Consider the following 20,896-nt stretch of genomic DNA (forward strand, 5'->3'; position numbering starts at 1 on the left):
ATATACTAGCTGACCCGGCGAACTTCGTATCGCCTAAGTTATAGGTTTCCCCTAAGACAGACCGATGGAAAGAAAGTACCGTTACGTTTAATTTTCAAGATGACCTCGTTTGCATCGCTCAATCACGTCCTGGTTGAAGTTCGTTCGCTACGCTCACTCACCTTTGGGTTGGAGCTCGTTCGCTACGCTCACTCACCTTTAGGTTGGAGCTCCTTCGCTGCGCTCACTTGCCTTCAGGTTAGCTCGTTCGCTACGCTAACTCGCCTCCAGGTTGAAGTTCGTTCGCTACGCTCACTCACCTTTGGGTTGGAGCTCGTTCGCTACGCTCACTCACCTTTAGGTTGGAGCTCGTTCGCTGCGCTCACTTGCCTTCAGGTTAGCCCGTTCGCTACGCTAACTCGCCTCCAGGTTGAAGTTCGTTCGCTACGCTCACTCACCTTTGGGTTGGAGCTCGTTCGCTACGCTCACTCACCTTTAGGTTGGAGCTCGTTCGCTGCGCTCACTTGCCTTCAGGTTAGCTCGTTCGCTACGCTCACTCGCCTCCAGGTTGAAGTTCTTTCGCTACGCTCACTCACCTTTTGGTTGCAAATCAGCTGTTGTCATAAATGTAAAAGAAATAATAGTGCTGCACCCTGTTGGTAATCCTTGTAACTTTAATGCTATTGAACATCATAGAACAGAACCAACTTGTTTAATTGAAACAGCTGTTAAGATTCATTAATTCCATTTCTCATAAGGTTAACATGGGAAACTCCAGAGCCACTGGGGCGGAGCCCTTTTAAGAATTTCGAAACGGGAAATAGTTTACGTCCGATTCGCATACCTACAGAATTTACACACCAAATTTCATAACGATCGGTGAAGTCGTTCCGGAGGAGTTTGCAGACAAACACTGTGACACGAGAATTTTATATATTAGATATATAAATATATAAATATATATATATATATATGAATTTGAACGGATGGTGTTTTTTTCCTCTAGGGACCTCAAAATGAAAAAAAAAAATCGGTCCCGCGTCCAGGTCTTACCATGAAGCTACGTTTCCATTCCTACAAGTCGCAGACACAAGTCGCGGCACATGTCGAGACCATGTCGCGGCACTTGTCGCACGTAGTTTGTCATGCCGTTTCCATTCCAGGCACAAGTCCCGCGACTACAACTGGCAGACAAGGTATTATTGTGGTGTGGTGGGGTTCGGTGGCTGATTTTGATTATATTGTTATTTACTTTCCGTAAATTTTATAACACGTACAATGCTGATCAAGAAGTTATTTAGATTATATTGTGTTCTACAAATCGCCATGGATGACATAACATCCTCTGTTTTTTATTTTTTTTTATTTATGGATGGTGCATACAATGAACTTAGAAGAAAACGAAGAAAACAACCTAGATGGTGGATAAGAAGTTATTTTGGCTAAAAGACCTTCACTCATATTTGGGTTAAAATCCGCACATAGTAGCGGCCCCATCTTAAATAATTGATAATTGACAATTGGAAGGAGCATTTAATTAATTTATGAGAGATTTGCACGTACAAAGTGGCTTCGACAATTTCCTCCAACGAACTCAACTAAATTTGAAGTTATAAGTACATGTCATCTATGAGCATGCGGTAGTTTAGTGGATCTGCGCATGCGCGAGTTGCAGGTACATGTGCCCGGCCGTTTCCATTCCAACTGGGCACATGTGCCCGCGACTCGGGCACATGTTTTGTCGCGCAGTCGGCGGGCACAAATTTGTACCGGGCACTTGTGCCGCGACTTGTGCCAGGCTGTTTCCATTCCTACAAATTTGGAGATTTGTGCCGGGCACACGGCGGGCACATGTGCCCGGCACAAATTTGTAGGAATGGAAACGTAGCTTGAGTACTACGGTAATAGCTTATTCCCTATATGGGAAATTCGCTAAAACATAAAAAAATCTTGATAAATTTGTGGTACCTTTTTGTTCCAGAATCTCCACCGAGTGATCAAATGTACCAAAGCCAGGATAACCTCATAGGATTCGGGATGGACTATTCACTTATTTCAAAAATACATTTGGCCTTTACAATTAGACCTGCTGGAAGGGGTATTTTAACAGAAGTACTTTAGTTATGGCTCATTTTCTATGTAGTGATCTCTTTTAATATTAATTTGGCCGTCCACTTAAACCGAAGGTGTGTGGAACCGACTATGACATGTTTTTAGGCGAGGTGTTATTCATTTATGAAGATTGTTTGTGGGCATCGCTCACCTCGATAGAACGTGTTTAACCCCATCTTATCAAACATTTTCATGGACAAGTTTGAGCAGGATGTAATTAAGTAATTTGATACTAAACATAGATTCTGGTTACGGTATGTTGATGATGTTTTAACATTTGGGAGGATTCAATGTCAAAATTTATAATGTTTAAGAAACACATAAAAAGTCAGTTAGAGCCCAAAGAAATCTTCAATAACAACTATGACTTAAGAGATAGACAATAGAGTGTCAGGACACTCTATTGTCTACCGAAATCTGGAAATTATTTTACCAGAGTAAAAAAAAACTCTAAAATCAAAATTTGGGTCTAAGATAATACTGTAATTAAAAAAAAAAAAAAAACTACAACCATGTCACTTATTAGCAATTTAATTCTGTAATTCCATTGAGGTTTGTGGCAGTCACCGTTCATACAGAATAATTGGCAGCAGGCAGAAATACAAAATTCTAAATACAGTATGTACAATTTATCTATAATCTATGCATTATACTCCATTGTCTTTGTTTTCCTGGTTTATAAGAAACCTTCAATAATAATTTTCATAGCGGTACGGTAGCATTAAATTCTGAAAAATGTCACTTCAATTTTACATGATTTTGTTTTTGTAAGTTTTTTTTTAAGTAAAGCAAAACACATTGTGATATTAGGGTATATTAATTGTAGTTTATAGCTATATGTTTTAAAAGTTTAATTTATAAGAAAAATAAATTGACTATTCATTATTACCTTACTTTTTGTACCATAAATATACATGTTTCATGAATTACATTTAGTTCTGGCATATTTCATTTTCAACTTCAACCCATTAACAACTACAATCAAAATACTTAGCGTATGAGGATAAAATGTTTTTTATTTTAATTATTCTGAGTTCATAGTGGGATCTAGGAATCAAAAACAAAACAAAAACAGCGGCAGCAAAAACAAAACAACTGGAGGCTATCCTGCAATACTAAGTGGAACAATTGGATCTCCATATAATCTTTTATGAATGATGTAATAGCTATTTACTTTACAAGTGTAGTAAGAGCGTTTTTACATCATGCAGGAAACATGCTTATGCGTAACGTGTAACGTACAAGATTTTACCTGACCCGAAAATATACAGGGGTTTACGTACAATATTTTTCTTTCTCCATTTCACTCATCTTCTAACAGTAACGTTCTTTTACAAACAAAAGCTAGGTTAGGAACATTCTTTTAAGCATAACAATAGAATTCAAGCGCACAGCTGATTTCTAGCGTTGAACGTTATTGGCTCCATAGAAGTATATTTTTTCAAGTTGAGCACTCAATGTTATTTAAATGGGTTTCATTACCTCACCGAGTGAGTTTTGAAACTTTACTTCACTCGTGAAGTAAAGAAATTGTTTACATCACGCTTGGGATAGGGAAGTTTAACATGGCGGGTTGGGTAAAAAATTGTATGCAAATTTGGAAAGCCAAATTCTTTTCTTAAGCGTTGATAAAATTACTATTACTCAACAAAATAATTATTTAAAAATATAACTGCAACTATTTGACAAAGGTCTTTTTAAGACCGTAATTTCTATCTGGATTTACATTAAATTATAAACATTTATATGAAATAACCATCAGCTCTGTATAGCTGAGCTGTGAAAGCCATGTGGTTAGGTGGTTTATAGTTTGATCCTGAGAAAAGTCAAGTTTTAAAAGGTAGAAGAAATCAGGCAATTGTGTGGGTTTTTTAGTGTGTTTTTTTATCTCAACACTATGTCCAACATACAATTATCTTGCAGCAAAATATGGTGACAAGCAACACACGAGAATCGTTAATGGGTTAATGAACAGGACAAGCAAATCTTAGGTAATTGTGAGGTAATAACTCAGTTACAACAAAACAAACGTTTTAATCATACAATACCAAACTTTGTGAGAAAATTTTAAACTTTAACTAAATCTGTTGAGCTATAACACAATCAAGGTTAAATTACCTTATGCAACCTTAAACTAAAAACTTGAAGAGATATTTTAAGTTTGGATTAGAATAACAATAACAATGAAAAGTACACGAGGGAATAATACATTTTTTTATCATACAGTTATATTATTCTGTCCGTTTTTAAAGCCAGCAGTGTTTATCTAAAGTTAAATGTTAACGCACAATGATCTTATTACAAATCTCGTTACCTTATGCAACCTTAAACTAAAAACTTGAAGAGATATTTTAAGTTTGGATTAGAATAACAATAACAATGAAAAGTACACGAGGGAATAATACATTTTTTTATCATACAGTTATATTATTCTGTCCGTTTTTAAAGCCAGCAGTGTTTATCTAAAGTTAAATGTTATTATAAAGATTAAAAATTGTTAATCTAAGTTTTACTCAAAGCAATTCTTCTGCTTTTACCTAATAAGCTTGTAGATCTTTAAGCACATCTGAGTCAGTTGGCGTTCCAGGTATAGACCCTGAAACACAAAAACATGTACATTGAGTTAATAATTTAATTTGACCATGATGAAGCTTACACAATTGGCAAAGAAAGATTTGTGTTGTTAACTACAATACTTCTATGGGATAAGGCCACAAAAACTAATAAATGTTTCAGCAGTTATATAAATATTTATATGAATCTGAACCAATGGTGTTTTTGGCCTCTGGGGACCTCTAAGCGAAAAAGAAAATCGGTCCCAGGCCCAGGTCTTACCATGAGACCTACGGTAAAGCTTATTTCCTATATGGAAATAATCGAAACAAAGAAAAGATACAGGATTTTGTATGTGGATACCATGACGCAAAATTTACAATATGTAAAACAAAATTGAATCTGTACCTTTCACAATAAACCAGTCAAGTAAAGAGACTAAAACGAGACATTTGTCAAATTCCAGAGTGATTTAGGACTACACTCTTCAGAAAACTAAATAAGTCATGAAAAGTGCTCAATAACGTAAATCAAACCCTTCGAGATACTTACATAATCTTGATGTGTATTCTAAAAACTTTGGAGCAATAAAGTGTTTCCTAATTCCTAATTCCACGAGGTCGCGAGCAGCATTAAACATTTTCTGTGGAGGCATGGTCGCTGGAAAAATATACAAAAATAGTAAGCAAACATTTAGACATTTCATTAAGACTGTGATGTAATTTGTGTATTATGAGCTAAAATTCATGCAGGGTGATTGGTTGTTGAATGGAGTGAGATGATCTGTGTAGCTTGTTACTGGCTACAAAATCACACTTTGTAGTAACAGCTGCCATAATAGTATACTTCAGCAAACAATTTAATCGCTTTCATAGTTAAATTCTCAATCATACAAGCATAAACAATATACTATTTTGTATTTTGTCACACTGCAGCAAAACAGCCATTTTAATACATGTGTTGCAGGGCCTAAAGTAGCTCTTTTACTCCCTATGGGTAAATTAGTTTATTTCATCGCACTAAAGAGGTCAAGTTTTACAATCGAGGCGAAACCGAGGTCAGAAAATGAGCAGGGTTAAAAAGTCACTTTTTGCCCATGTGGTGAACCATATTTTTCATCATATTGCATCATTAAATAATTAACAAACAAAGCTAGAAAACAAAATAATTGTTACCGTATGTATAGATAACTTCTCAAAATGACTTCCAGCTTACTGTTTTAAATTCTGCTAATGCAAATAAGCAGCATTTTAGTAATTATACCATCGATATGTCAAGTAATCGATAACAATATGCTAAAACCTTATCGAATAAATCAATAGATAAATGATTTTGATCGATATGATTGCCACAATCTAAATTTACAACTGTTTACAACAGCTGATTTTTAACTCCCTAAAGACTAAAAATGATTTTTACTCCTCCGAGAGTAAAACTGCTACGTTAGACCATGCATTAAAAACAGCTGTTTTTGCTGCAGTATGACAAAAAAATTAAGTGATGGATGTCATATTAAACATATTTAATTACAACCAAAATAAGAACATTTAATAATTATTAGGAATCCATTGTAAAACCAACCAAAATTTCTCCTACTACTGTTTATAATAATGTATGCAAGCGTAAATGTTTCTCTCTTATTTTAGCGTAAATTTTAAGTTGTGTTTTTTTTGTGTGTCTTTGGTTGGAATACCAGAGAAAAAGGAATAGTTTTCATGACTTGTTTTGAGTAGGGGAAATTACATGAACTAAAGAACAAAGCGCTCAGTTGAATAATCAACCTTCAAACTTAAAAGTTTGAACATCATAGTTGACTTTATTTTACGTAAGATCATGCAATGATTTTTAACTAAAGCATTTTTTAAACAGTGTTCATTCAAAAGATTTACATTTTTGAGAACTTACCCCTCAAGTTGCCAAGGAATGCGATATGCAGGGCATTCCGAGAAAACCGCTGCAACTTGTGGTTCAGCCGAGGTGATGAGTTCCATCCTCGACCTTCGTAAACTTGTCCATTGCCTCCAATCAAGAAACTGCAAACCACCACAAGAGTTAAATGGGAATTTCACAACTTCAGAAGTCTATGCAGATCAGATTTAAGATAAAAAAATAAAATATTTTTCTATATACATGCCAATTATCATAACACAATACATTGGTCTACATACACACACCCACAATTGAACAAAGAATATTTATAGGTGCATGTTTGTGTGTTTTATATGGAATTTTTAAAATATGATGGACATGTAAAAATGAAACTTTTTTTTTTAATTTAACCTGGTGAAGCAGTCTCAGACATTCTACCAAAACTGCAATTTGTGCTTGGATATTCTAAAGCTTTCTTTGGAAGACGTTTTATAGTTATTAGTATTTCATTCAGTCAGAATTCTGGGTAGCTGAGACATTAGTACTTGCCTGGCAATCAAAAGGTCACCCTTTCAGTCCTGAGAAGTCAGTAGCTTTCCGATAGTACTCAGCTTGGCTTTGGGGGGGACAAACATATCATCTTAGGCAATAAGGATCTACAGTGATAAGTCTACACAGATTATCCCACTTCATTCTACAATATTCTTGCATTCATATTCAGATCAAAATACCCCCCTGGTGGTTTGTCTCAAAACAAGAGTTATGCTAATGATAGTAATCAACCTTAATGGTTTTTTTAACCAGGACTTGATTTTCATTGTATTGCAAAACAGTTATGTATCAGCGTATAGTGTGTATGACAAGATTCATCCCAGGTGACATCCTAGATCATTTATGCTTAAGACTTTCATTATTATTGTTCCCTGATCTCCTTAAACTCTTCTAAAGCATCCCTCGGGATTTTGTGTGCTTACTTAACAGAGCTGGGCATTCAAACAGTATGTGGTCTATTTCCCCCACGCAGAATTTTCTGCAAGCTTTGAAGATAACATAACTATGAATACATACTCACTTGAAAACTATGTCAACGGCTCCGTTCTGCACATGGTTGGACTGGATGCGTTTGACCTCACGGTTGCAGAAGTAGGTGTTCCAGCAGGTGTTGCCATGGGAGTAGGTCATTACGATCAAGTCCACGGGATGAATCAATGGAGCCGAGTGACTCGGGGGAATGGCTCGCCACCAGTCCCTGGGTATGATGGTGAATGGCCTCCCTACATAAAAATACCAGTCTTGACAAGCTGCTCAGAACTATGTGGTTGAGTGGCGGGAGCCAATGAAAATTGGTATACAGAATTTTTTTAAAGTCAGTTATTTGGTTGGGCCAAAAATATCTTCTGTATAATATAGGCTATAATACAAGTATTAAGTATAAATACAAGTATTACCAAATGCTTAAAATAAATGATAAGAAAATCCAGTATATGCTATGGTAGGTGTGGTAAAAGTGACTACGAGCTACTGTAAGCAAGGCCTTGGACAAGATGATAAAAATTAACTAAGGTATTTTTTTCTACTGAATTCCTTATGATGGACGGCCAAAAAAGAGGTGAAGAGAAAGTAGCCAAGAGATGGGAATGGCCAGGGCCGATGAAGAATACACACAGGATAAGAATAAAAGACAGTTTCAAAATATAAGTTTAAGTTTTTAACATTTACTAAATTTATAAATTGTTTCATTTTCCAGCTGTCTCCTTCAAGATAAAATGTACACATTTAATAGCTATTTACATTACAAGTGTAGTAAGAGCGTTTTTAGAACGAAGTGATGTAAACTTGCTCTTGCGTAACGTGTAACGTACAAGATTTTACCTGACCCGACAATATGCAGGAGGTTACGAGCAATATGCTTCGTTATCAATTTCACTCATCTTCTAACAGTAACGTTAATTTACAAACAAAAGCTAGGTTAGGAAAATTCTTCAAAGCATAACAATAAAATTCAAACACACAGCTGATTTCTAGCGTTGAACGTCGTTGGCTCCATAGAGGTATATTTTTTAAGTTATCCACTCAATGTTATTTATATGGGTTTTATTACATCACCGAGTGAGTTTTTTTCAACTTTACATCACTCGAGAAGTAAGGAAGTTGTATACATCACGCTTGGGATAGGGAAGTTTAACATGGCGGGTTAGGTAAATTACATTGCAGGACATCTATTATGTGTAACTGAGTTCAATTTTAAAACCAAACCACAAACATAAGTCAACAAAACCATGCATTTATTGATTGCTTGAGAATAAAAATTATTTGTATTGTTAAAAATTACCAACTAGAGTAATAATAGATTCTTTAATGTACAAAAGTAAAATTTCAATACTTACACTCTTTGTCATTTTCCCAGCTTTCATAGTTCATCTTGGTGTTTTCAATCCGTGCTTGTTTCCTCTTCAGGAAAGCCTCGTGCCTACTGGCATTCAAATCTCTCATACCTGCTGCAACTTTGTAACCTCCTTCATTTTCAGTCATTCCTCTGTAGTTTCCAGATTGCCCATAGCTTTCAGTTGATGAAAACCTTTTCGTTCCTTCATAACTTTCAGCTGCTCCAAATCTTTCAGATCCTCCAACATTTTCAGATCCCCCAAAATTTTCAGATCCAAATCTTTCAGATCCTCCATAGCTTTCTGTCTTTTGATAATTTATGGAATCTTCAAATCCTTCTTCATAAGGGTCTTCTACAAAATCACTCATTTTGTCTTAAATATATACATACAGAATTCTTTGAGACAGAATATATGTGTTATCTATATAAAGTTAATGCCTTATTGATAAAGAATTACTTTATCATATAATTAAGATAAGAAAAGAGTTATGAGAAAAATTAGATTAAAATTTACATAAGTCAATAGAGTTTAGGACATGACAAGTTGATAAAGTTGATATGGATTTAAAATTGAAATTGAAGGTACAAGATGTGCAAAATAGCTTTTTAACATTTCATTTTAGATTTTAGTATTTAACTAACTTGAAGATTTATGAAAAGTTTTTTGAGGATTAATTGCTACTGTATCCATACAAATCTCTAACAAGTAATTTTTAAATTTGATATTCATAATGCATTTTAACCCTTAGACCAACTTAGTATTTTTTGCTGAAAAGACAAACTTCTGATATATTGGCAGTTTAAATAAACGATTATCTAAAAAAAATTAAAAATTAAAAAAATCAACAACAGCATGCAGAAATCAGGGTGTCTAGTTTATTTCCATTCTAAAATTCAAGACTAATTCCAGACTTTTCAAGACTAATTCCAGATTATTCAAGACTAGTTTTTTCAACAATTAGTGGGTGTTGATACTGAAATGTATCGATTCTCGATTCTTGATACCGATACCAATTTTTAAAGCTTAACAAAATTTTCTGAATAATACTACACCAACCCCTGTCTTTGTCATAAAGTAGTATTATGACAATGTGGTGTTTTCAAGTAAAGAAATAATGCAGCAATCAAAAGTTCTAACTAGCAAATTTGGTTTTTTTTATCATGAAATCTTCCACGTACTGTACGTTGAGACATCATCATTGACTGCAGCGGTTACAGAAACGTGATCGACGTCGTCCGCGATCACGGCAAAATCATAAACATTTCCCGCGGCCTTGTAGACATCAATGACATCATCGTCGTCTCCCGAGGTCTCAGAAACGTCATCGTCATCGTCCGCGATCGCGGAAAAATCATAAACCTTTCCCACGGTCGTGTAGACATCATCGTCGTCTCCCGCGGTCACGGAAACGTCATCGTCATCTCACGCGGTTACGGAAACGTCATCGTCATCTCCCGCGGTCACGGAAACGTCATCGTCGTCGTCCGCGATCGCAACAAAATCATGAACATTTCCCGCGGCCGAGCAGATATCATCGTCGTCTCCCGCGGTCACGGAAACGTCATCGTCGTCTCCCGCGGTCACGGAAACGTCATCGTCATCTCCCTCGATCGCGGCAAAATCAATAACATTTCCCGCGGCCGAACAGATATCATCGTCGTCTCCCGCGGTCACGGAAACGTCATCGTCGTCGTCCGCGATCGCGGCAAAAGCATGAACATTTCCCGCGGCTGTTCAGACATCACCGTCATCTCCCGCGGTCACGGAAATGTTATCGTCATCGTCCGCGATCACGGCAAAATCATGGACATTTCCCGCGGCCGTGTAGACATCATCGTCATCTCCCGCGGTCACAGAAACGTCATCGTCATCTCCCACGGTCACGGAAACGTCATCGTCGTCGTCCGCGATCGTGACAAAATCATAAACATTTCCCGTGGCCAAAGCAGATATCATCGTCGTCTCCTGCGGTCACGGAAACGTCATCGTCGTCGTCCGCGATCGCGGCAAAATCATGAACATTTCCCGCGGCTGTTTAGACATCACCGTCATCTCCCGCGGTCACAGAAACGTCATCGTCATCTCCCACGGTCACGGAAACGTCATCGTCGTCGTCCGCGATCGTGACAAAATCATAAACATTTCCCGTGGCCAAAGCAGATATCATCGTCGTCTCCTGCGGTCACGGAAACGTCATCGTCGTCTCCCGCGGTCACGGAAACGTCATCGTCATCTCCCGCGGTCACGGAATGTCATCGTCGTCGTCCGCGATCGTGACAAAATCATGAACATTTCCCACGGCCGAGCAGATATCATCGTCGTCTCCCGCGGTCACGGAAACGTCATCGTCGTCTCCCGCAGTCACGGAAACGCCATCGTCGTCGTCCGCGATCGCGGCAAAATCATGAACATTTCCCGCGGCTGTTTGGACATCACCGTCATCTCCCACGGTCACGGAAACGTTATCGTCGTCGTCCGCGATCACGGCAAAATCATGAACCTTTCCCGCGGCCGTGTAGGCATCATTGTCGTCTCTCGCGGGCACGGAAACGTCATCGTCGTCTCCCGCGGTCACGGAAACGTCATCGTAGTCTCCCGCTGTCACAGAAACGTCATCGTAGTCTCCCGCTGTCACAGAAACGTCATCGTCGTCTCCCGCTATCACAGAAACGTCATCGTCGTCTCCCGCTGTCACAGAAACGTCATCGTCGTCTCTCGTGGTTTCGGAAAACGTCATCGTCGTCGTCCACTATCGCGGAAAAATCGTGAACATTTCCCGAGGCCGTGTAGACATCATCATTGGCTTTTGCGGTTACGTAAACGCAAGACGACGATCGCGGCAAAATCATGAAAATTCCCGACTTTGAAATCAAATTTAAGACTAAATCCCGACTTTTCAAGACCATTTTGAAATTCAATACTAATTCCCGACTTTCCCGATTTTCCCGACTACTAGACACCCTGAGAAATGTTAATGAGGGCTGCTATTCAAAAGTTATAGAATTTTTTTCTATAACATTGCAGAAACTGTTCAAAGTACCCCGGTCCTACGCAGTGCGTCATATACTATAGGGTCTCTAAAGGGTTAAAGAATTATTTATTATTTCTCTCAATAAACGGGTTCTTTAGTGCAAATTAAAAGTTTTTAACATATTAAGCTGTAGTTATTTGTTTCTTTAATGGAAAAAGAGATAATATTAAAACAACACAGCTTTTTAATCACCATTTTATTATCCAAAAATATTTACAATAATCAAATACATAACAATCATTTCTATGAAACTATTTATTTGAATACCTACTTCAGTCTTTAACAGCCACACTATGTATAGTTCATAAATATTAACGTTAACATGAAATATTTACAGTATTTACAAAACTTTAAATTAAAACACTTTAAAAATATCATTGAGAATGAAATAAAAAATACAACAGGACTATACACAAGACTAGTAATGGTTAGTCAATAAATACCAATAAAACAAAATATTTTAAAAGAATATGATTGTGGTTTTAAATCAGAAAACTTGCAGACTGAGAACCATTCTTTTTCAATTTAAGGATTTAACATGTAGCACAAGGATCTAGGTTTTAAGGACTTTGGTTGGGATAACTGGCTTACCTGAATAAAAAAGCGTACCCACTTTCCAAAATGATTAATGAATCCTAAAAAAATCTACGTTTTATACAAATATCAGAATATTTCACTGAGATAGCATTTTACAAACAAGGAAGGTTCTGAAAGACAGGTCTCTTCTCAACTCAAACCCTCCTTGAAACAATTACTGTGAGCGACAATGAAAATATTTTAATTTTTCTTTATAGAATTACTATTAAGTTTTTTTTTCTTGAGCCAAAGTGAACTCTTCTACTCTTTATCTACAATTTTCTATAAAAAACTATTTTTTAACATTTTGTATAAATAAAACTTAAACCAAATTTCTATAAAAATAAAAATACATTATCCTATATTTTGCTTGTAGCTATGGCATATTTTTATCTGTCAAAACTTAACTATTGATTGGGCCACACACACACACTAACACAACTTATTTGTCAATACCATTGTTATAGCTTGACATTAGTCTGAGTGTTAAGTTTTGACATCAGCCCTTCCCAGTCGGGCATTGCGACCATTCGAACATTCAGTGATCCAATGTTTATAATGTGACCGGTGTGATTCTCCTTGTTTAACTGAGTTGACACTACTTCCTGTAACATAACCGCATTTTGTTAAAAAATCTAGTTGGAATCCAGTATATAACCTAACTTTTTTAATAAATTCATCCAGCTATAACTTTTTTAATAAATTCATCCAGCTATATTCTTAACCTAATTTGGCTTAAAAGTGATATTGACCTCTAGCTAAGGTGATAAAAGGCTGATTTTAGCAGGATTTTAAGATAATTTTAATTATATTGTAATGATTGTGTAAAAAAACCCTGTACAGAACTAACTTTTCAACTTTTTCTACTAGGGTTTATCAAAATCAAATTAAAGCAAATTTGATACTAACAATTTTACAAAGCAGTTTTTTTGTTTTTTGTTTTCTTTTGTATCATCTCACTTAAACCTAAACTAAAAAAAAAAAAACATATTTTACAGCAAAAAGCACAAAAAACAAATTTTTTAATATTTTATGTTAATTGGTCCCTCCAAATACAGAAAACAGGATTATTAATGCTGTTGTGAATGTGTTTTATCATGCCTATGCTTGGTCTCGACACAATTTACCTCTGAGTACTCGGCCAATAATGCCTATTTTGTAAGACTTTTTTGTTTGCCTTTTAATTCCATTACCTGTTGTTGAATTGCAACTGTATTGTTCTCACAATTTTATTAATCAGCCTAATATGGAAAAATAAGTCAATAGCAAAAATATAACAAAGAAAATTCTTGGTATTTTCAGTAAACATAAATTAAACTGTGTTTTTGTAATAAATTTCCAAGTTTTATTATAAATTGTAATCTTCTGTTAGCATTATTTAAAATCAAAATCTCATAAAACCGAAAGACATCTAGTTTACAACGTAATATTGAATTAAACCTTGATTTAGTTTGATAAGGTTATTATAATATAGCCTTTTTAGAAAAAAACCCTGTTTGTCAGTAACCTTTATGATCTCTGTTATGGTTCAGCTGAAAAATAACAAAACAGTCCGTGACTAACTAGTGCTGCTACCTAAAAGATTTGCACACATTGAACAACTAGGTTGTAGCTCCATCTGTTAGCAATTGTTGGCATCATCTTGAATACCAGTTTTTACTCTATATTCTCCAAGCACAGATAGATTGGATGTGTCGCTTGGCCAGTGGCATTCATTTGTTCGGGTTCGATTCCCGTCCTGTGTGGCAAATAATTGGTGACCTGTGAGTTTGTAGCGATATACTACAACTACCGGGGCATAGAGAGGTGTTCATAATCCTTGGTTTGGACATACACCTCGAATTATCGGATTGGGCAAATCTTTTAGCTAAGTGGTTGTTAGTGTATAAACATGCAGGACACCAATGGCAGTTTTGTTACTTTTTGTTAAAAAATTACCTTCCTCTCTATATCCCTTAGAGAAGTTAGTAAAACAACGATACATTGTTACATAGCACACAAAGGGTTAAAGTGTCAAGTAAAGAAATACCTGTTGAAAAGCGACTTGTGTGCCCATCTCAAGCCACATCGCTGTGTCTCCGAAAATCAGTCTTGCTCGACCTGACTTAAGTATCTGGAGTTTCCCAATCTGACCACCAGGCAGTGTCGACAGCAAACATCGATTGTTCTCTGGCTGCACAATAAAACAATAGGTTTCAAACCGAACATGTGATCAAGCAACTTAATGACGAACAACAAATACTTATCTACGAGGGCTATCCTGGATATGGGCCAAAATAGCGGGAAAAATATTTCAATCCAATATACTGACTGCGACTACTGCAAGCCAAATAGAACCAGCCACAGGTAGGTATGTGGAATTATAATATTGAAGTTTATCAATAAAAGGAAACAGGTGCTCACACACAAACACACATGTAAGTTAATCTGGTTTCATTATCCATTGTGCAATCTCAATGTCTTATTAGTCCTACTGTTCAATTTGAGTACGGTAAAACTAAAGATTAATTATTGTAGGCTGTACCGTACCAAACCAAATTTAAACTAGACCTACTCTTTGGACGAAATACTTAGGAACAAGTAATAGTTTGAAAATAGATCGTTTTGATTAGTTAGATAGTTAAATTTGATTAAATAACAGGAGACAAATATTTGAATTTGTCACAGTAAACCCAAGGTGGTTTAGCTGATCCATAAATGCATAAGGTACCGGTAGTGTATAACTCTTCTATTCTTTGCCATGATCTAACTGTGACTGACTACTACTAGCAATCTAACTTGTATTTAATTTTACACTTAGGCCCACCTTAATTTCTGTAGGTTGGTCGGCCTGCACAGTGGATTGTGCATTAGGTTTTTGTCCATCCACTGTTGTTTCTGGATTCAGACCTGGCATAGTATTGGGTAGCTGAAATACAAAATGACTGGAATCAATAAAACGATAATGTAATGTTTTGAGAGTTCAAATAAACAAAAACCATTGTACGAAACAAACTAATTGCTCTATTTTCATAAGGCATAAAAAGTAGCAAATGCCTAGCCTTTTATAATCCTACAACTGAGCAAAAAATATAAGTAGACCATGGCTATTTTGTAAACCAAATCTATTAGTAACACTAAACGTAAGGATCACTTGCCAGTAATATAAACCAAGAATATATTCATCAGATTAATTACTGAATAGTAACTGAGAAGTCTTAAATAACCTCACTAATAAAATAATTAATAATATTAAAAACTTCCTCTTATGTACCTGTAGAAAGATAAAACCAGGATCAGGTTTTGTAGTGTCGCAGAAAACATCGTTAATTGAAATATCTTCTTTTTTGATGACAGGTTTCACATCAGATCTTTTCTTTAGGCCGGGATCATCCAAAACTAGAAATAAAACTACATACAGGCTATCTCAGTCATTCTACAACTTAGGCAAAATTTTAAAAAAATCAGTAACGGAGGGTGAGGATGACCCCCCTTTCCATTATACTTAAATAATAAATCATTTGAGGCCCGGTTTGAACCGTGGAACAGCTTTTTTATCCTGGATTTTATCGTCTTTTTCTGAGCACTCCAAGGAAAAAATTTGAGTGTGGCTGAATCTAGGGGTAGGCCTAGCCTGTTTTGTGAATACTGATTTATTCCACCCTTTGGAATTTACATCACAATTTGTTTGATCACTGTTAACTTTTAACTAATATTGTAACTAACTGTATTTAAAAAACTGAAAAATCTTACTGTTTAGCAGCGGTAACGTGATGGGACAGTTGTCAAAGTCCGGTTCCAGATTGGGATCATCAACAAAGTCATCTTTAAGCAATTGTTTCATTGTATCTTCTTCTTCTTTCTTGTCTACTTTTAGATTCTCCTGTGGTAAAACAATTATGTTAAAACTATGATTGCATAGCCTATAGATTTTATGAGCAGACTTACGACTTGCTAAATAATATGATCACATGATTTTTAATGCCATAAAATGATGTTCATCTTTGTTGACCAACAGAGTTGGTAGCCTAAGAGAATATTCAAAGAATTGGTATAAACTGGTTCCATCTTGTTAGAATTAGAAAGAAAATAATAATGAAAGTATCAGACAAGGAAGAAAATGCTCAATTCTGTTGCCAAATAAATATTGTGTAAATATTGTGTTCTCAGGTTTTAAGCATAGTTAATAATAATAGAATTTTGTTCCAGTAGTACAATCATGTTCAATAAACGTAAAAAATTCATTTGACACGTAAACATAAAAACCCTTAAAAATTGATAATGGTATTGCTTTCTTATTGTATTTATAATTTGTATTTTAATTACTATACTTTGTAAAGCGCCTCTAGCAAGCCAATGATACAGTTCAAGCTATGTAATCATTTAGTACAAAGTCCTTGTCATCATTTGTCTTACACTACAAAGGCTGGGAAATCTACCAGGAGGAGACTTTAAGGGTAATCAATATTTTTTTTTTTAAGAGGTTGGTGGCCTCTTTTAACCTTGAATTTGCCCGTACACATAGACTAACCGCCCGTGCGTGGATTGTATACAGCAACGCAAGGAGTGAGCCGGTACAGTACAAAGGAGATCTGTACTGATAAAATGTTTTCGGCAGTGACCAGGATCGGAACCAATAACAACGCTGCCTTCCCGAAGGCCACGACACTACCGACTGAGCCACCGACTCACTAACGACTCAATAATAATCATTGACATGTAATTTTAAATCGGGAACATGTCGGATTTTCTGTTATAATCGTTCTGTTGTTTCCCTTTTAACCTTCAGCATTTACATTTATTCACCTCATATGTTAAAGTGCAAAAAAACCATGCTAGATCTTAAACAGCTAAATATTGGTTACCTTTAACTTGAGTGTAGGCCTCTTAAGTACGGAGTTGGATGCCTCCCCCCCTCCACCCGGCCGACCTCTTCCCCCTCCAGGCTTAGCTCCAGGCACACCCTCGGAAAACACACACTGGTTCAGCTGAAAACATAAAAGAATCACAGTTGTACTCAATTGACAACGCAAGAGAAGCTTACAATTAATTTGATATCCAATACAAGGGAGCTTGACTTATTGACTTTTTTTAACAATTAAAAGCATACCAAGTAGCTTCATTTATAAGCCTAATCTTCATAGGTCTGAAAATATAAATAAAATTAGGCTCCTACAATCTTGAATCCCACCATAAATGCATAAACAGGATGAAGAATATGAATGAGCTACCTGAATAAGTGTTCTTTTGCCTCTTCCTCTGCTTCTTTCAGTTTTTTGGGTCAAATTTGGTTTCACTTGTTCTTTTTTTGTGGTGACAGTTCTGAGGACAGTAAAAAAATAATGAACACACACAAAACTACTAAAACCGACACACATTAAAGTTCCTGCTGTTATGAATGAGACTGGAATGAAAAGAATGTTAGGTGTAACCTTTACCAATTGATATGACTATTGACTAGACATTCTATTACCATGTTAAAGTTGTTGTCAGTTTTTTAATCAAAATCATCATGTCCTTTGTTACAAAAAAATTGGCGGCAACTGGTCCAAATATGGGATGTCAGAATCCAATAATAAATAGTGTAACTTAAGCAATAAAACTATTGACGATATATTTATATTATATAAACAAAATGTTTGTATATGAATAGAAATGCTTAAGCGAGACTGAAAGTTCTTGTAATGTTTTGTTAACATTATTATTACTTAAAAATAATTTTCTATTGCTGCTGAGCTGCCATGAGAGCTAAGGTAACAGCTTATTCCCTGTATGGAAAATTCACTCACATGAAGAAAGTTTTAAAACATTTAAGAAGCTATAATATGCTGTATTGTATTGTATGTAGACCATTTCGAGGTGAGTAAAATTTAATCAAAACACAATATACAACTAATACTTACTCGGCAGGCTTGTTACGCTGCACATTCAAGTTTGGTACGTAGACTTTTTTGTTTTTTGATTGGTTCAAATTTGGTATTTTCTGACTGTAGGCTGATAGCGACAGATCTCTCGGAGGCCGAAGAGAAGGCAGTCTTTGCATGACGGGACCAGACGATGTCCCTGGTTCAGTTTTAATACCAGGTTCTGTTTTGATTGTCACCCCACCAAGAGGCTGATTGTTGTCCTGATGTTTCATCATTTTCTACTCAATGACAAATTGCTGAAACAGTTTTGTTATTTTTTGTTTAGTAATTCTATGATGAAAATTTGATAGCTGATGCCCAACACAATAACATTGAACTAAAAGTATTAATATTTTCAATCGTACAGATCTATGACTATTCTACATTTAATTAAATTGTATAATGTTTCAATTCATTGAGTAGGGCCTAAGTTATCCAATACCAATCCAATAATAAGTTAAGCCTAGGCATAAGTAAGTAGGCCTATGTGTTAATATTTTAGGTTAAACAAAAACACAAAATGTAGGTAGGCCTATGTTCTATGAAATATGGAGCGGCTGGAGCCACTTTTTTGCTTTCTCCCCTTACACCATAAGCTATATGGAGAAAGTAACTTATTGTTCTTTTAACATTTTTGAGTTTTGAGTTTTAGATGAGTAGCCTAAGTTAACTTAAACTTAGGCTATATATAGGTACATTTGGGTCCCCCTAAATTCCAAAATAGCTTATTCCCTATATGGGAAATTCGCTAAACGTGGTTTTCAAACTAATGTGTGCTCTTGTAATGTGTTGACTGGGGGGAGATCCGAAACTTACACGCACAGGGCGAGGAGATCCGTATTGCGTGATGAAATCCGATCCCTGGATCTCTGGGCGCAATTAGCCTACCATTTGGTTAAAATGATTAAAACCAGGTCTAGGCCTACTAAAGGTTGCACTTTAGTTTACATCCTACATTTACTGTTATACATTATACATTAACTACCGGCTGATTATAAAATGAAACTGTTCTAAGCTAAACCATTACTAAACCTAACCTTAACCAAACTGCAGTAGGCTATATGAGTAAATGTAGGACGTAAACTAAAGCACAGCCCTACTAAATAATATTTCGATCAGGCCTAGTACGCCAATAGCTTACAATAAAGTTTTGTTTCTAAATGTTTAGATATATATCGAGACGTACTTTTTCCATTACATAGGCCTACATCTACATTATTTACTTACGTTACAAACTGGTACCCTGAGATTATCGGAGTCAATACTTTTTACAAGTTAACTAGTTATACACAACGAACTTGAACTTGCTGCACTCCACTCACTAAACAAACACTGGAAGAAAGAAAACTTGTATTATTAATGAAAGTGAGTGAGTAAATGCGTGATGCTTCTTTTGTTATTTCAAAGCGATTTGAGGTTAAGTCTAATAGTTCAAGTTCACTTATTCATGGTTTAGTGGTTCTAGCAAGAAGGGTTGTCTCAGCTCTGCACCATGCAGCTTTGCAAAGCATTTTGGATTTTTGTACGGCAAAAGAATAGTCCGTTTTGATATAAAACCATAGATAAAACTTCCACCATGAGATAAAACCATAGACTAACCAACACAAGTATCTATGATAAAACATACTCCTCAAGATAAAACTTATGTTAAAATGGGCGAAAAATAGAAAAACCCAAATCGAAACAGATTTTCAAATAGGTATTTAGAGTAATTTGTTTCACTAATTGCTTTAAAAATATAATCTATGCTTCAAGGGCACTACTGAGTGTAGTTCTAGTTAATTGGAGTGACTGAGTGGAGTGGAGTGAGTCAATATGAGTCATTTGCTGTTGCTGTCACTGCAGACTGCCAATTGAAATATTGCCATTGTCAACCTTGTGCAATTAATAGATTGTTTTCTGTAATATTCATCTCACTTATTATTTTAGTACTTTATGCCTTCAAACTTTCACCAAGTGTTCACAATAAGTTGTTTCTAGACTTGGCATAAGTAGTGTTTGTGTGCTTGTTTAAAATATATTTTGTGCTGCATTTTTGTTAAATTCAAGATGTCAGCAGCCATGGAAAGTATCCTTTTATCATGTCCTAAGATTATTGTTATTTAATTAACTGAACACTCCATGACATACAAGTTACACATAACTAAGTTACAGAGTAGCCTTAATTCTTATTGGTTGCCATTTAAATGAAAAACGTTAAAGTATTAAATTAGGCCTAGGCCTATAGGAGGTAGTTAACTCAAAAACTCATTAAAGCTCATAATGTGGATTTATAAAGTGCCCTCTGGCACTAGAAATTAGAAATAGGGAACTCTTTGGTTGATGCACCATACCACATCATTCATCCTCCTCAGCCCACTAGCTTGTCAACCTGCTCGGCTTGGAAACTGTTTTGCTCTGGAATTTGATCGGCTGCACTTTACTTTACGTCCTACACTCATTCGAATGAAAATATCGATTATTCGATTGTTTCAGTCGATATTGTTGGAGTTACAACATCATCC

General features: G+C 35.9%; 2 protein-coding genes across 3 annotated transcripts; both read right to left on the reverse strand.

Annotated features, from left to right (window-relative positions):
• Window positions 1-4,378: 4,378 nt before the first annotated feature.
• LOC128987615 (peptidoglycan-recognition protein SB1-like) lies at window positions 4,379-9,301 on the reverse strand. Its single transcript, XM_054408561.1, has 5 exons — window positions 8,901-9,301; window positions 7,586-7,787; window positions 6,550-6,677; window positions 5,197-5,304; window positions 4,379-4,687 (listed from the first exon to the last, which is right to left on the reverse strand). Exons 1-5 carry the CDS (start codon window positions 9,265-9,267, stop codon window positions 4,629-4,631), a joined length of 864 nt encoding a protein of 287 aa, XP_054264536.1. The 5' UTR covers window positions 9,268-9,301; the 3' UTR covers window positions 4,379-4,628.
• Window positions 9,302-12,871: 3,570 nt separating this feature from the next.
• On the reverse strand, window positions 12,872-19,802 carry LOC128987613 (DNA-directed RNA polymerase III subunit RPC4-like). Of its 2 annotated transcripts, none has more exons than XM_054408559.1 (9): window positions 19,620-19,802; window positions 18,390-18,649; window positions 17,718-17,808; window positions 17,352-17,474; window positions 16,240-16,369; window positions 15,761-15,885; window positions 15,314-15,415; window positions 14,537-14,680; window positions 12,872-13,112 (listed from the first exon to the last, which is right to left on the reverse strand). In XM_054408559.1, the coding sequence occupies exons 2-9, from the start codon at window positions 18,626-18,628 to the stop codon at window positions 12,969-12,971; spliced, it is 1,098 nt and encodes a 365-aa protein (XP_054264534.1). In that variant the 5' UTR covers window positions 18,629-18,649; window positions 19,620-19,802; the 3' UTR covers window positions 12,872-12,968. The 2 variants fall into 2 exon arrangements, with proteins under 2 accessions (XP_054264534.1, XP_054264533.1); XM_054408558.1 differs by having other exon boundaries at window positions 15,761-15,897.
• Between the last annotated feature and the right edge of the window lie 1,094 nt (window positions 19,803-20,896).

The sequence above is a fragment of the Macrosteles quadrilineatus genome, unplaced genomic scaffold (assembly GCF_028750875.1).
Source record: "Macrosteles quadrilineatus isolate MER2022 unplaced genomic scaffold, UCM_ALF_1.0 Scaffold_2__2_contigs__length_208266976, whole genome shotgun sequence".
In the NCBI taxonomy this organism is placed as follows: Eukaryota; Metazoa; Arthropoda; class Insecta; order Hemiptera; family Cicadellidae; genus Macrosteles; species Macrosteles quadrilineatus.